General features: G+C 41.6%; 2 protein-coding genes across 3 annotated transcripts in view; one reads left to right on the forward strand and one right to left on the reverse strand.

Annotated features, from left to right (window-relative positions):
- lig3 (ligase III, DNA, ATP-dependent) lies at positions 1-11,248 on the forward strand. Its single transcript, XM_063895787.1, has 20 exons — positions 1-99; positions 1,161-1,732; positions 2,374-2,502; positions 2,899-3,120; positions 3,201-3,352; positions 3,474-3,640; positions 4,325-4,402; positions 4,493-4,661; positions 5,356-5,511; positions 6,200-6,411; positions 6,919-7,006; positions 7,089-7,166; positions 7,717-7,840; positions 8,315-8,457; positions 8,541-8,615; positions 8,940-9,086; positions 9,359-9,506; positions 9,625-9,701; positions 9,779-9,886; positions 10,436-11,248. Exons 2-20 carry the CDS (start codon positions 1,189-1,191, stop codon positions 10,667-10,669), a joined length of 3,051 nt encoding a protein of 1,016 aa, XP_063751857.1. The 5' UTR covers positions 1-99; positions 1,161-1,188; the 3' UTR covers positions 10,670-11,248.
- The window catches only part of rad51d (RAD51 paralog D), a 23,301-nt gene continuing 17,071 nt past the window's right edge, over positions 10,204-16,433 (reverse strand). For both annotated transcript variants that reach the window (XM_063895789.1, XM_063895788.1), the window contains 4 exons: positions 15,255-15,325; positions 14,257-14,415; positions 13,798-13,922; positions 10,204-10,662 (listed from right to left, as the gene is read on the reverse strand). In XM_063895789.1, the coding sequence (XP_063751859.1) occupies positions 13,827-13,922; positions 14,257-14,415; positions 15,255-15,325 (326 nt within the window). In that variant the 3' untranslated portion in view covers positions 10,204-10,662; positions 13,798-13,826. The remainder of the gene's footprint in view (positions 10,663-13,797; positions 13,923-14,256; positions 14,416-15,254; positions 15,326-16,433) is intronic.

Genomic DNA, 16,433 nt, shown 5'->3' on the forward strand with positions numbered 1-16,433 from the left:
TGACGTTTCCTTGACACTGGTTTGCTGTTTGCTAACAACAATGAAAAGGAGTAGCAATTTAAACGGTGCTAACACATTTTGCTAAGCCTCTTCTTCAAGGTACAGTTGGCTGAATATATGCACTGTTATCAGCGACACCACAACTTATTTCTGGTAGTTGGTTCGCAATGTGTTACGTAGTTGGCTAGCATTAGCTGTCTGTGTGTGTAAAACGTGCAAATATGCTAAAGCTAATCAACTAGCATTAGGCTAACAATCAGACACGTATCCTGTACACTTTACGTTTAGTAAGTGCTAGGAAACGCCATAATGCTTAAAGGAAATGCTGTGTTTTATTCGTCAAGTTATTAAATGTAACCGGTGAAAAGCACTTTGCTTTGCAGAAGTTCCACCTCTTCTCAATGATTCACTCTTTTGTGAGGTTGAACACAAGGTGGATTTAACTCTAGCAATCATTGCGTTTTGGTCAGGTATGATTGGATTTGCATAGATTGAATTGCAAGTAATTGACGTTATACCATCATCTCCTATGTATGTGCCTTAAACACGTACCCACCCTTTCACTAGTATATGGGGTTTTATCTACAGAATTACACGTGTCAACCAAATATCCTTTAATGTTTAAAATGAAACACTTCCATCCTGCACATTTTAAAATTGCAAATACTTTTGGTCAGGAATGATTGGTTTTGCAGAGACTTAAATTGCAAGTAACTATCTTTGCATTATCATCACCAACATGCAGATTTATTGAAATTGTAGAAGTCTAATCAATTTAGTAAGTAATTGTGTTCTGTATGTCCATGTCCATCTTACATATATGTACATATGTGTCCAAAGATAAGTTAAAAAGGACCAGTGACCCACAAATGGTCAGTTGCCACATGCTTTTGGTGTATAAGTGCATAACATATACACAATAATATCATACATTTAATATATACATATACAGCACAAGTATTATTGACCTACCTTACCATAATGTAGCCTTTAAAAACAAACATCACATCTTCCAAAGACACATCTTCTCTCATATCCTTATAGCCTAATATTAATATATTTTCCAGCCATAGTCCTATGAAAGTGTTATACCTCAGACCTTTACCTTGAACAACACATATGCATTATCTTTAACCATGATTTCCCTTTGCTTTCTTTAGGTTGATACCGGCCCTCTGTCAGTACTGGATGCAGAGACCGCTCCTTTTACTATCTCAAAAGACAGTCTCTGCAGGCTTTCAGCCGCTTGGCACATTTGTCAGGTGTCAGCACCTCTGGAAAGGGCGTAGAAGCGTTTCTGTCCCTTCATGCTTTAAACAAATACCCCCCTCTGTTCATGCAATAACATTTTCCCGGCAAATCCATAACTTGTCCTTAGTTTCCAGCGTCCTCCATAAAGATCCCCCCAGGCTTTCTTACCAACAGTTTTTCTGCGACCAGCCCGACATGGCTGATCAGAGGTTCATCGTGGAGTACGCCAAACGTGGCACTGCAGGATGTAAAAAGTGCAAGGAGAAAATCATGAAGGGGATAGTGCGCATAGGGAAGGTTGTGCCGAACCCTTTCAGCGAGTCTGCAGGAGACATGAAGGAGTGGTATCACAGCAAGTGTATCTTTGAGAAGCTGGAGAGAGCCAGAGCCACCACCAAGAAGATCGAGGACATCACAGACCTGGAGGGCTGGGAGGAGCTGCAGGACGAGGACAAGGAGCTCATTAACAAACACGTCTCAGGTACAACACACACACACTCAAAATAAAACACTTTTTGTACATGCAAGAGCTTTTTTTTTACTACACTGAATGGGATGTGATTGTAGTGTAGACCTTTGACCCCGTCTAAAGAGAACATAGAAAGGAACGTTTTTCCTGTTGAAGTGATCAATACGTTATCAGACATTTTGAAAGTCAGCATACAATGAAGCTGAGCAACGCCTGCAGCTACTCTGTCCACGTTCTAATTGAAGAGCACCAATCAATTAAATAATGCCATGTAGGATAATAAGGGAAACCAAAGCATCACACATCAGTACACATATCTCTGAAACATGTATTAAGTATTATTTTGTACTCTTAATATTCAGTGATTTGGCTTCAGTAATGCTTTTTGAACTTTATGTAAGAATATATGCTTCAATTCGAAAACAAACTCCTTCCTATACTCGCTCCATTTTAACACAACAGGTGTTCTGTCTACAAAATCACACACACAAACCAACAATCTGATCATTTTCACATTTGTTTCTTTTCGTTGCTCCTATTGCTCACCTGTTCACTCCATAGATGAAATAGGTCTCATGCTGCGCATCATGCTGCCATTGCTTTGAAGACGTGAGGTATTTAAGGTGTGTAATCTCTTTGGTCTTGTCTTGCAGACCTGATGGCCAAAGTCAATGCGAGTCCGAAAAAGAAGGTTCAGGCGAAGCTGAACACGTCGGGCCAGACGATGACTCCTCCTGCCGACCCGACGCTGAACGCTCCACGCAAGTTCTCAGGCTTCACCGGTAAGAGACGGGGTTTCTTATTCATCCTCAGAAGATGACACAGTACTGCGAGCTGGTCAATATAACAACAAAACGGTCAGCAACAGCAGTAAAATACTAACACCCTTCAATTTAGAATGAACAAATCAGTAATAGCATCCCTAAAAACCTTTAACCTGCACAGCAGAGACAGTATTTGTCCCCAATAGTTTGCAAAATGTCTTTGTTTTGGATCAAAAAGCTCAATTACCAACCTGTAGAATGGGATTCAATAGTATAAGCCTGCAAGCTTTTCTAATACACAGCCTGGACTTTAGAAATAAAGAGGCGCATGTAATATATTTAGTTAAAAATGTTTGAATTCAGTCCAAGAGGGATGAACTATCCCTGACAAATTCCCCTTCACTGTCCTTTCAGCTACGAAGGCTGGCAGCTCCAGCAGCCCGGGTCCTTCCTCTTCTCCCTCCTCTTCCTCGCCCAGTCAAGGCAGCGCTCTGTCCAGTCAGCTGTGCGACCGCAACCACAAGGACTGTCTCTTCCGAGAGTTCAGGAAGCTGTGTGCGATGGTGGCAGAACACAACAGCTACAACACCAAGACGCAGATCATCGAAAAGTTCCTCAGGAAGGGCTCAGCCGGGGGTCAGTGCGTCATAGGTCATGCTGTTCAGAATCCTCGGCCAGGAATTCTATAACTTAACTTATGTTTTCTTGCCTCCTAGATAAGTTCCACGGAGATCTTTACCTGACGGTGAAGCTGCTTCTGCCGGGCGTCGTGAAAAGTGTCTACAACCTGAACGACAAGCAGATCGTTAAACTGTTCAGCCGCATATTCAAGTGCAACCAGGACGACATGGTGCGCGATCTGGAGCAGGTCCGTGTCCTCACACATCAACTGTAACGCTTCATTAATAACCGAACCGACAACACAAAGGATAAAGGGATTATTGTAGAGCTACGTTGTGTTTAAAAAGGGTGACTTATTGTTTTTGAAGGGCGATGTGTCTGAGACGGTGCGGATGTTCTTCGAGGAGAGTAAATCATTTCCTGCGGCTGCCAAGAGCCTCCTGACCATACAGGAAGTGGACGCCTCGCTGACCCGCCTCGCCCTGCTCACCAAGGAGGACGAGCAGCAGACTGAGCTGGAGGAAATCTCCAAAAAGTAAAGCACCATTTTTATATCAGACAGACAGACAGACAGACAGACAGACAGTGAGATAGACTGACTGACTGACTGACTGACTGACTGACTGGCAGGCAGAGACAAATAGACAGACAGAGAGACAGACAGGCAGACAGACAGATGTAAACAGAACCTTTTGGCTGAGGTAATTCTGTATGTTTGTCATCAGTGCACTAAATGCATGTCCTGCTGTTTTAGAAATTGCTTTGACATTTTTGTAAAACAAGAAAAAGGAAACTATAGATTCCTGACATCTATCAAACGTTGTGTGGAGAATAATTAAAAAGGGAATGTGTCTGGGAACTGTCAACAGGGGAAGGAAAGTCAGACACAGCTTCAGCTGATGGAGGAAATGTCTTAATACTAACTATTTTCCTTGTTGGTGGTGTTTGTTGTGCTTGCCGTTTGTCAGCCTGAGGTGTGTGTCTGTATTTGACATGTTTCCCTCCACAGAAGCAGAGTGGGATTGTGTTTGTTTGTCAAATATAGCATGCACAGCTGTCAACAGAAGCAGTAAATTGTGCTGTGCTCAATAACATGTCCACCTGTGTCACGGATAAGGCAGGTTGTTTAAATACTACTTACTGGGTTTTATTTCCTCTTGCTTTGTGAGATGCTATAATAAACCATCATTTGCTTAATTTGTTTCTCTTTTCCTCACAGATGCACCAGTAATGACCTGAAATGCATCATTCGCCTTATAAAACACGACTTAAAGATGAATTCCGGAGCAAAACATGTGTAAGTGACTCCCTCTTCCTCCAACATTATGCTGAAACATTTATATTTCCGCACCAATCTTTAACTCCTCTTTTTCTGTGTGTGGCTCAGCCTGGACGCTGTGGATCCAAATGCTTACGATGCCTTCAAGGCCTCTCGTAATCTGGGAGACGTGATTGAGCGTGTGTTAAGGAACCAGCAGGAGGCGACTAACGGCTCCGGACCCCGGAAACTGCTCACTGTGGAGGCCTCTCTCATGACCCCTGTGCAGCCCATGCTGGTGAGTCACACCGCTGTAATGTGAAGAATAAAGAAATACTCGTCCTCATTTACGGTTCAGTCTGTATGAGATTCAGTGCAAGGCTTTAAAGGGGGCCTTTGGTGCTTTTAGGGGTTTTCCCTTTCCTTTAGTGTGTTATAGAGGTTTCTGTGCATGTAAATGGTCTGCAAAGGCAGTTGACCAATCACAACAGAGCTGGCCAGCTAACCAATCAGAGCAGACTGGGCTCTGGTTTCAGACAGAGGGTGAAAAGAGGTGCTGCATCATAGGCAGTGTGAGAAAAATAAAGAGCTGTTTGAACATTAAAGCACGGAGACATGTCTTGTTTTAGTTTACTGTGCTTGAATTGACTCAAAGGCTGCATGCCGATTTTTGCATTCCTGTACACGAGGAATAGTCTCTTTAATTCAGTGTCAGATGTCTAACTTCGTTTTAACTATGCCAGTTATGTTCCTGTATTCCTTTTTTGTTTATTACAGATAGGAATCATGGCCATGAGTACAAAAATAAAACTCAACTTTCACAACCCCCCCCCCCTCCTTGAGGTGTGCAAGTTGAGTTTCTGCGACAGCACAGTCTCAAAGAGAAGCTCACTTCTGACTTTGGAGACACTTTTAGGAAACTTTTAATGAAAAGTAAGAGAGAATTCGCTCTTTACTGACAGCTTGTTGTTGTTCTCCTTTTGTGATTTCAGGCGGAGGCATGTAAATCCATCGAGTACGCCATGAAGAAATGTCCCAACGGGATGTACTCAGAGATCAAATATGACGGAGAACGCGTGCAGGTCCACAAGAACGGAGACAGCTTCAACTACTTCAGCCGCAGCCTCAAGCCAGTGCTACCACACAAAGTCAGTGTACCACACAAACACACACACACACACACAGCAGGCTGAGTACCAATTAGTATGAGGGTGCATGTCAGAGGAGGATCTCCTCAGCGATGTCCCTGCAGGATTAGCTACTAAAAGGTATTTTCCCAGCGTGTATTTCAGATTCCCCGCAGAGGTTTTCCACCATTTGCTCTCTCAGCGTGAGGCCGGGAGTCATGCACGGATAAAAAGCTCCACATGATGATCGTTAGCCCATTCAAACCACTAGAGGTGGCTGCTGAATGAACAATATTTACCTCGCAGCAACCTCCAAACCCCGGGAGACTACAGGAGAGAAAACACAGGGAATAAAAGCTCTTTTTGGGAGTGATGATATGCAGGAATATCCCCTTTCCCACCGCTAATAGAAGCTTTTTTACTCTCACCTCTGCAGGGAGACACTCGCTCTGGAGAGAACACAGCGATTTTGACATTTGGAGACCATTTACATGCACTAAAACCTATATATCACACTACAGGAAAGAGAAGACCTAAAACACTACTTTTGATGAAGATATCTGGAGTTTTTTAATAGCTGCTCAGAATCTAGTCTGGACTCTTTAATCAAGCTTATTACAAATGTGGGAGGTCTTGCTTTGGAAGTTCTTTCAAATACGTCACAATTCCGCTCTGTTTTTAACCCCCGTTTGTGTGTTTTGTGTTTCAGGTGGCTCATTTCAAGGAGTTCATCCCTCAGGCGTTCGTTGGAGGCGACAGCATGATCTTAGACGCTGAAGTGCTTCTGATCGACACCAACACCAGTAAACCTCTGCCCTTCGGCACCCTTGGAGTTCACAAGAAACAGGCCTTTCAAGATGCCAAAGTGTGCCTTTTTGTCTTTGACTGCATCTACTTCAACGGCGTGAGCCTCATGGAGAGGTAATGTGTTTTCATTCATAAAAACGTGCAAAAAAATGCAAGCATGTAATTACACTGAAGCCCCTCTGTCTTATTTATACTGAGTTTGCTAAATGTTACAATATTACAATATAAGTTTAATAAAAGTTAGTTTTCCTTACGGGCTTGGTAGTTTTACTTCAGATGGTCTTCACTTTCAATGCTAGTCCTTGTACTTCTTGTAGGAGTAACATCTGGAAGTTCTATTTAAATTGAAGTGAGGAGTTTAAATGGTTTATTGTGTTGAACATCAAGTTATTTTCCCCTAAAGAGAATGATTTATTGTGCATTTATACAACTGTCTTTTAGTTTAAAAAACATATGCATTGCATTTTCATGAACCAAATGATTAATTCTAGATGAATAGAAGTACAATCACTACCATGTCTTACCTATGACGTTGTCGCCATTTCTATTTATACTGTAACCTTCTTGTTTTAATTCTCATCTTATTATTCTGTCGCTGCTATGACTCCTGATGTCCTGCAGGCCTCTGTGTGAGCGCAGGAAGTTCCTTCACGACAACATGGTGGAGGTTCCCAACCGGATCCTGTTCTCAGAGATGAAGCACGTCACTGTGAGGACAACTCTGAAATCATTTGGCTTACTACTGTCACAATACATGTGTACTAGCTCATCATATCATGTGTGTGTGTCAGAGGGCGGGAGATCTGGCAGACATGATCACTCGAGTCATCAGAGAGGGACTGGAGGGCCTGGTGCTCAAAGACCTGAAGGTGAGTTTCTCCACGTGTACAGAACCGGATGGAAATAAGTATCTAATCTGTAGAATGATTGTGAACATATGAGCCTTTTAAACTTCATGACGGTTAATCTGCATTTGTGTGTGTGTGTAGATAGAATCGGAGGATCAAACCCTCTGTATTTGTCACATACATGCACACAGCAGAGCACACACAGTGAAATTGGTCCTCTGTATTTAACCCATCCTAGTACTAGGATAGTAGGAGCAGTGGGCAGCTATTTTGCAGCGCCCGGGGAGCAATGGGGAGGGGGGATTGGAGGTGTCCGGTGCCTTGCCCAAGGGCACCACAGCAGGGCCTAGGAGGTGAACTGGGACCTCTCCAAGTAGCAGTCCACTTTCCATATTTCAAGTCTGTTCGGGGACGATTCCCAGTCCAAGCCCCTACTGACTGAGCCACTGCTGGACTGTGTGTGTGTGTGTGTGTGTGTGTGTGTGTGTGTGTGTGTGTGTGTGTGTGTGTGTGTGTGTGTGTGTGTGTGTGTGTGTGTGTGTGTGTGTGTGTGTGTGTGTGTGTGTGTCAGGGCATGTATGAACCGGGGAAGCGTCACTGGCTGAAGGTGAAGAAGGACTACCTGAACGAAGGAGCGATGGCCGACACCGCGGACCTGGTGGTGCTGGGAGCTTTCTACGGGAAGGGATCAAACGGTGAGTAAAAGAATCAAACATCCAGCGTGTGCGGGCTTATATCCTGTTAGAAAAGGTGTGACCCGAGATACCCAAACCAGTTTATTGAGACACATTAGTATATATTATATATAGAGAGTTAAATCCCAGGTCAAACGTACATTAGAGGGTCTTGAACAAGTTGTTTTTTTAGTGATTGTAATGTTATCTTTAAGGTCTGTGTCCTAATATTTGTCCCTGTTTAATGTTGCAAATGGAGCTGCTGTGATACAAGAGGAATGTCCGACTTGATCTGACAACAAGGTTTTGTTGTATCGTATGAAGAGCTAATAAACAACGTATCGGATGAAAATAATTTTCGAAAGTGAGGTAGCACTTTAGGTGTAAAAGAGTCCCAAAGAAGTGGATTTAAAGAGGCTAGTTTTGGGATGTTAAGTGGGGTAACACTTCCCCTAACTGTCCCTCCTAATGCCATGTGTGTGTTTCTCCCACCAGGGGGCATCATGTCCAGTTTCCTGATGGGCTGCTACGACCCTCACTCGAAGAAGTGGTGCACCGTCACCAAGTGCTCCGGCGGCTACGACGACGCCATGCTGGCTCGACTCCAGAAGCAGCTGGACATGATCAAAATCAGCAAGGTCAGCACAAATCCACCTGCCAGCAACACTGTGTCCAGGCTGTAACAGCACTGATGAATCATTAATGTGTGTGTTGTGTGCAGGAACCCAGCAAAATCCCAGGCTGGATAAAAGTCATCAAGAACTATTATCCAGATTTCATTATTCGGGATCCTCAGGTGAGAATCCACTATTACACACTTGTGTATTTCCCTCATGCACACTACAGTTGTGCAGTCATTTAAATGAAGCTATGAGCATCTCTTGCATATCTCTTTCTCCAGATAAATGACTTTAAATTGCTGAGGGATAACGACCACCAGAGCCAGGACGCTGAAAATAGTCCAAGATGAAAACCCTTTAGCTTCTGAGATTGAAATGACCCTTTTTTTTACTTTTCGAGTATGAAAATAGTAATGAAACCTCCAGACTACCATAGAAATTGCTTTATTTTATTCCATGTTTATATTTGTGCCTTATACTTTATGTTTCCTCCGCTGCAGAAAGCTCCAGTCTGGGAGATCACAGGCGCAGAGTTTTCCAAATCAGAAATGCACACGGCTGACGGCATCTCCATCCGATTCCCCCGCATGACACGCGTCCGAGATGACAAGGACTGGAAGACCGCGACCAACTTAGATCAGCTCAGGGTGGGTTATCTACGTTTCATCACACACACACGTGCTTTGGTTTGATGCATTGTTGGTCATAAATATAGGTCTGAATGCAGGAAGTGATTTGCCGTACTTTGAATACGTTTGGTGCTTTTAAATGTACGACTTGTACTTGTAATGGAGTGTTTGAACACGGATGTGGTGGTGCTTTTGCTAAAGTGAAGGCTCTGAATACTTGTTTAAACCTTGGTGACACAGAACATGTTCCTCCGGTCTGAAGCTTGTGTTTCTTCTCTTCACTCTCTCAGGAGCTCTTCCGCATATCGAAGGAGAACAGTGACTTTAAAGTGACGGCCGGACCCTCCGCTAACGACGGGAAGGGATCCTCAGGAGGAGACAGCGGAGGAAGCTCCCCTTCCTCCTCCTCACATGCAGGCCCTCCACCCAAGAAGACCAGTGAGTACACACACCAATCACAACAAATCATAGTACAGTATGTCGAAAAATATGAACCCGAGTGAGGATGTCGGTTCTGCTGTTTCTGATATCTCATTAATAACATGCTCTCTTACAGACGCCAGAACACCCAAACCAAAGGTGATCAAATCTGAGCCTCGCACTCCGGGATATGACGCTCCCAGTGCCAAGAAGGTATGAAAAGTACTGCACTGTCTTATTGTTAATTAGCACTGATATCGTGGTGGACTAACGGTTCTGTTTCCCATAAGGTGAAGGTTGAGAAAATTGAAAAGACCGTGAAGACTGAGAGCGTTCACAGTAATGGGAAAACACAAACGAAGCCAACTTCCCAAATCCTGCAGCCGAGGAACGACAAGGTTGGTCATGTGACTGTAAACAGATGACTCATTCAGAAGTTTTTTTAAATCAAAAAACCTTTTGCAGCTCTGCACACCGATTTCTTAAAAAAAAGTGAGGTGAACAAAATAAGAGCACCCAAGTGATGCTAATCATTCCTTATTTTACAAGAAGAGTCTTCAGTTCTTTGTGGTTACTTATTACTGTCAAACCTTTGATTCATTTTTCAATTAACTTGAGATGGAAAGCTTGTGTTTCTTACTCCATTAGACTTTTTAATAGTCATGAAAGCACATCCTGTCAGAGCTAACAAAATAAAACCCAAGCTGTACGTTACTAACCATCAACCTGAATAGTTTTTATTTACAAAGCAAACAAACAAGTAGTATTTAAAGTGTATAGACTGATTAATTATACAGTTCAAAAAGTGACAAACGGATGAATTGCATCTTCATTAATGTGAAACGTTGCTTGATTTTCAGATTCCTACTGGTGTCCAGTAAGAATTATACAAGAACTACAAATTGAAGTCTTTTGAGTGTCTGTAACAGTGTGCATTTGCCCTGCAGACGCTGCTGGACATCTTCAGCGGGGTGAAGCTCTTCCTGCCCTCCTCCGTGCAGGACTTTGACAAACTGAAGCGCTACTTCGTGGCGTATGACGGAGACCTCGTGGCAGACTTCGAGGTTTCGATGGCAACACACACGCTGACCGAACCCGACGAGGACAGCTCGGCACAGAAAGTGACAACCAGCTGGATCTGGGAATGCATCCGCAAGAGGCGCGTCGTACCTCCCTGTTAAAACAAACAAACAAAACACACATTTTTACAGTTAACCGTTTTTTTAAGAGAACATTGTGTGGACACTAAGGCCTGATTATTATGCCTAGGGCTTTAATATCACACTGCCATCAGGTTGTTTAATTTATTCTTTCCAAGCAGAGAATACTTTAGGTTTGGGCTTTTTAGTTTGACCATTTTCTGATAATTGGAACATTTTGAATACCTGGGAATACATGGTTGTAGTTAATTTCCTGATGATAGTGTGTATGAGTGAGTGGACATGTCCTGTAGATGTAGTTTTTGTAAGAACATTTCAAAAAGAAATGACGTTAAAGAAGCTACCAACGAGTACAGTTAAACATGAAATGCATTTTACAAAGATCATGTAACAACTCAGTAAAGGCCTGAAAATGAATACGCTGCAGAAATAAGATGGTGGGGTTTTATCAGTATTGTGCATTATTTTTATCGCCTGAGAGGAACAATTTTTTTGCGAGCTATTAAACCCCGGCTCACAAACTGAGAAAAAAACTAATTTGTCTGCAGAAAGGAATAAACAAAATGCTGATAAAGAAAATAAAATGTTTCCGTAACTTCATTTGAAAGCTTTGTCTTTTGTATAAATTGTGCTCGCAGCAATTTGTACTGCAGCTACTTGCAGGAGAAGTGGAAGGATTATAAATGATAATGGATTTGCATTTATATAACGTCCATTTACAACGTGCCAAACTGCTCCTCGTCTAATTTAATGCTTATTCATTGCAATGCTGACATAATGTCCTCCAGAAGAACTGATGTACTGTTCCAGAAATTACCATCATATGCAGAGTTTACAAAGGAAACCTGAATTAATGATACATCAAATTGACCTATTTGTTATAGGAATTGAATGTGCATTTAGAATTCCTGATGGACTTCAAAAGAGGTGAGTCTTAAAGTCATATATAGTCTCATAGTAAAGAATGTCTAATTACAACAAAAAAAACAGTATGGAAGAAAGTCATAGTAAGATACATGTTAGCTGATAATGTTTAGCTAAAAGCTAACCTAGCTGGTTGCTAACGAAGGGTTGCTAAGCGCTAGCCGCTCCAAAACAACGGCAGCTAAAGTAAACTAGCTGGCTAAAGATAACTTGTTTGGAAGTGACTCTACATCCTTCTGACAGTATTTGGTGTTTTGTGACATTTATTCTTTGGGTGGTAGATTCTTTTACTACCAAATACCACCACGAGACTTGGAAGACAGTACATAAAAGGGGCGCAACGGCACTGTTAGCTTTCTTCGTAGCTAGCTTTCTGCGGAGCTAACCCTCATAGCATTATAGCCTGTTGAAAAATATTGTGGGAAAATTAATAGTTTACTATGTTAAACCTTTGATTGTATAAATCATAGTATGCTATGTCGCAAATAAAGCCCCAGTATAGTATGTCAAAAGGTTTTATGGGAAAAAAAAGACAGTATGTGATACAAAATATATAAATCCAAGGTTATAGGAAGGTATGTAAGACACTGGTACTGGCCTCCCAAGCTGTGAGGGGATCAGCCCCTTCCCACCATGGGTGACTTGGTTAAACCATACAATCCATCACGTGCACTTGTTCGGCTTGCTACTCCAGCTCTGCAAGTCAGACCCAGGTACCCCTCAAAAACACTACAATCCTGCCCCCTAAATGGTGGAATGAGCTCCCCACTGACACCAGGACAGCAGAAACTGCAGATCTTCAGTTGTAAACTGAAAACGCATCTGTTTTCAATTGTATCTTGGGCAGTTCAATTATTACATTGTCTTTAGAGTTAGTGTAGGCCTTGTAACAAATTCACAAGCACTTAGAATGCGGTTGTGTTTGGAAGTGTAGGTGTATCAGTAGTGCTGCAAGTTGCATTACATATATTGTTTTGAACACACCTTCAAAATAACATTTTGAATGTATGACTGGATGGAAAGCACGGGAACATTACAGGTGCCACAGAAAGCATCTATGTGGTATTTTAATTGTTCTCTGATGTCTACAAAGAAGTATAACTTTGGTTGATCCAAAAAATGTTCAGATGTGGTTTTACAGACCCACAACCGTATGATTTGGTCCTAGAATGAAACGAGCTGAATTGTCTTATTTGGGACTCATTTAATTAATTATGACGAGCTCTGCTCTGATTGGCTGGTTTAAAGGGGCAATCCATGGCTGCCTCAGAGCCCACAGAAGTAAGTGAAGTTCCCGAAACCGTTAGAGATGAACCATGGAGGATATTGGCATCCAACCTTAGGCCTACATGTTTGAGCCTTTATCGGCAGAGAGGACGAACAGTGCAGAGTCTACAGGAAGTGTCCGTAGCTAACAATGCTATTTGCACCCGGGTGTCCAGAGGACTAAGTATTAATTTTGCAAATAGCAAATGAATACTTAGTCCTCTGAATCTGGAATAATGTACAATTCACAGCACAATGTCAGGAACTTTTCATCTCCACATTGCTTTGGTCTGGCTTCACTCTTCACTGACTGGTTACAGAAACGTTGAACTGAGTGGCTATGCAAATCAGAAGGAGGGGCTCATTATCTGCATAATGAGTGTTGATCAAATACGCTGATCAATTGTTGCTAAACCAATTAGCATATTTGAAAGCCCCCTGACGCCCTGATATGAGAAGCATTTGTCGCTTTAAGAAGTCTTTCCTCCTTCCTAACCTGAAACATCTCACTTAAATTCTACATCATGAGACCCTTTACAATCCAATCAGATGCTGAAACGTTCTGACTGCAGCCCTCTGCATCTGAAAGGCTTTCCGGTATAATTCATAATGCACCGTTTATATCCCCTCGCTGCTTCTATAAAGGGGTTTAAATTAAAAGTTTGAATGTATAGAAGCTCCAAGGGGGGCAAGCAATATGAATCTGCAGTGAGTGACACAAGAAAGGGCTTTGCTGCCTCTGTATTTCCCAGCAGAGGGTTGGAAGAGCATCTCAAATGTCACGGTATACTGTATATGGGCCAGTTTTAAAGCTTTATTCAATATTGTGATGAAAGTAGCGAAGCAGAAGGATTGAAGCAGTTGTGATTGAACAGTCGTGTATTGTACTAATGCTAATGACACTCATATTTGCAAAGAACTGTGTGTTACCAAAGGCAAATCCAGCACCCTTCATGTACCTTTTGGTCAGATTATTTTCCCGCTCTCATCAGGAATCAGTCTCCTCCAGTTTCCTCTTTCCCGAGGATCCCTCTTTAGAGCGGCTCCACGACTGCAAGTCAAACTCCGCTTTGATGTGACAGGGCTGAGAAGCAGAGCAGACGACAGTATTAATTTATTAGTTTAAAGGAAATACACACACACACACACACACACACACACACATCTCGGCATCAATATAAAACAGCCATTGGCCGACGTCGTTCTGAACGTGCTTCATCAACGCGCTTCTTTGTACCGTCTGAAGGACATCTTCTGTAACTCCAGAGCAGAACATGTATAATTAATGTCTTTGTGGACAGTTATTTATGAGGGGAAAAGACCGTCACTGTTTTAATCATCAGTACGTACACTAAAAGTCCACTGATGAATTTTACAGGCTCCATTCAGAGCTGCAGGATGTTTGCCTCATGTCATACCTGTCTGGAGGACTTGATCAGAGTGGCAGAGCGCAGACTGGAGTCGGCTCCCCCCTCCCTCCTCTCCAGCAGGACTCTGGTTCTGGGGATGTGACTCCACGACACCCCGAGGCCCGGCTTCACCCCCCCACTTTCGCTCCTGGTCACATGGTTAGTCACCTGCAGCAGGAGATCATCACCTTTAATCTTTCAGAAACAGATTCTGAATACTTGATTTATCCCGGGGAGGTGGGGGTAAGTGACACTTGCTTCAATTTATGATTAATGAATTAAATGAACTAAAATGTATTAGAAATATTTATACAAAAATAGGAAGTAAGAATTTGCAATAAAAAGATAAAAGTAAATAAAATCATAGAATTTATTTAAACATGAAAAGTTGTCGTAATAATCTGCAAAAAAATATTAAATATATTAATATAAACAAATAAAATATATCAAATAACAAAATATATTTATATAAACATGTATATTACAATATGCTCAGTGGTGTATTAGTATCAATAAGATATGCGTGCTGAATTGCACCATTTAAAGGGAGGGATCATCACATCATTTATTCTGCTTTATGGTTTAGCTTAGCTTGGGAGAGATAGTTCAAGCTTTAGAAGAGCAAAATAAATATATAATTCTCCACATTGTCCCACTTTTAATCAAAGAGGGCCATCAAACAGCCTATCAAATCATCTTTACCTCACTTCACATAACTGGATACTTGGAGGTGAAGAGACATTTCCTTTGGTTCGTGCTTCTTTAACGCCATTAGTTTTATTAGATATTTTGCATAATTATAACCTGCAGCCAAACAGCTGACTGGATTCTTCTTAAACACACATTTAATGTCAGATATGAGTCACCTTTTGTTTTACCCTGATTCAGTTTTCAAGAGTGAAGAGAGGTGCCGTTTCAACACGAGGAAGATGTGAGAGGGTTTGCAGAGATTGACAGTAGATATGCACGGTGCATTTAAAGCAGTGCACATCAAGGACTGTCCTTACCAAAGCAGCAACGTTGAAGTCCTTCGCCATCGTCTTAAGAACTCCAGCCACTTGTATCATCAAGGACATGCCTGCAGGCACAGGAAGGGAGGAGAGGCGTGTTCGTGTGCAGAATATACAGCGTCTTTACAAGCAATTTAACAGTAGGAGCTCAGGCTGCAGAGATTACTGCAGGTGACATTTACAGTCTTTAATACGTCTACGGTTGACTGACTCTTTTTATTACAGACACACTGGCATCAGAGCTCGGGGGTGTCGGTCAGATGAGAGAAAATATTACATTTCTTTATTCCTATTATGTGCGCAACAATTACAGAAGCAGCCATTGGCAGAGAAAATCTAACCTCCGACCGTGATGATAAAAACTCTGGATAAAAAGAAAGGAAAATCCTGCAAGAAAAAGCAACACCTGAATATAAGAGATAATGTAAAGTTTAACATAATACAAAATAATAAATATGGGGCTAAATATAAAAATAAATAGATATTGTAATGAAGTATATAATAACAATTAAAAGGAAATATTTTACAAATTAAATAAAGTAAATGCCAAATCTGAACCCAAGACATTAAATAATATAATAATAAAACATGTGGGGCTAAAAAATATATGAAACATTATTATTTTTTGTAATAATATATATGATACAAATACATAAAGTGATGTCCATTTGAGTAAACATTATTGCAAAACATGAATGGAATAGCATTTCATTTTAGCGATTAAATGCTTGGTTACATTTCTGGTTTTGGGATCAAGTGCAATAACTGGTGATTTCTTTAACCCTATACAAATATTTTCCCAATCAGCTTTTAAATAATATCGTCTTTTTACATCTACCCAACACTTCCTGCCAAGCTTTGAACAGACAGTTGTTTTACATCAGCATACTCACTGCAAACCTACCTAACACTAATCTACCTGAAGTTATTTTGCCTGTGTTTTTAGCCTCTGTGATTCAATAGTTTTTAGGGTTTTTTTTCTAAAGCAGAACCTGCTCAGGTGTGAAGAACAAGAAAAGCGCTTCAAGGGAAATTAACTTTATCTGTCTCATAGCAATCTGCCCAAAGCTCAGGCGTTAATTTATTCATGAATAAATTGGTCTACACAGATCAGTGGTGTTTGTTAAAACTGTCTGTAGCTCCGAACAGAATACTTCATTAATTAGCTCGTTTAAA

Source organism: Eleginops maclovinus, chromosome 11 (genome assembly GCF_036324505.1).
Source record: "Eleginops maclovinus isolate JMC-PN-2008 ecotype Puerto Natales chromosome 11, JC_Emac_rtc_rv5, whole genome shotgun sequence".
Taxonomy (NCBI): Eukaryota; Metazoa; Chordata; class Actinopteri; order Perciformes; family Eleginopidae; genus Eleginops; species Eleginops maclovinus.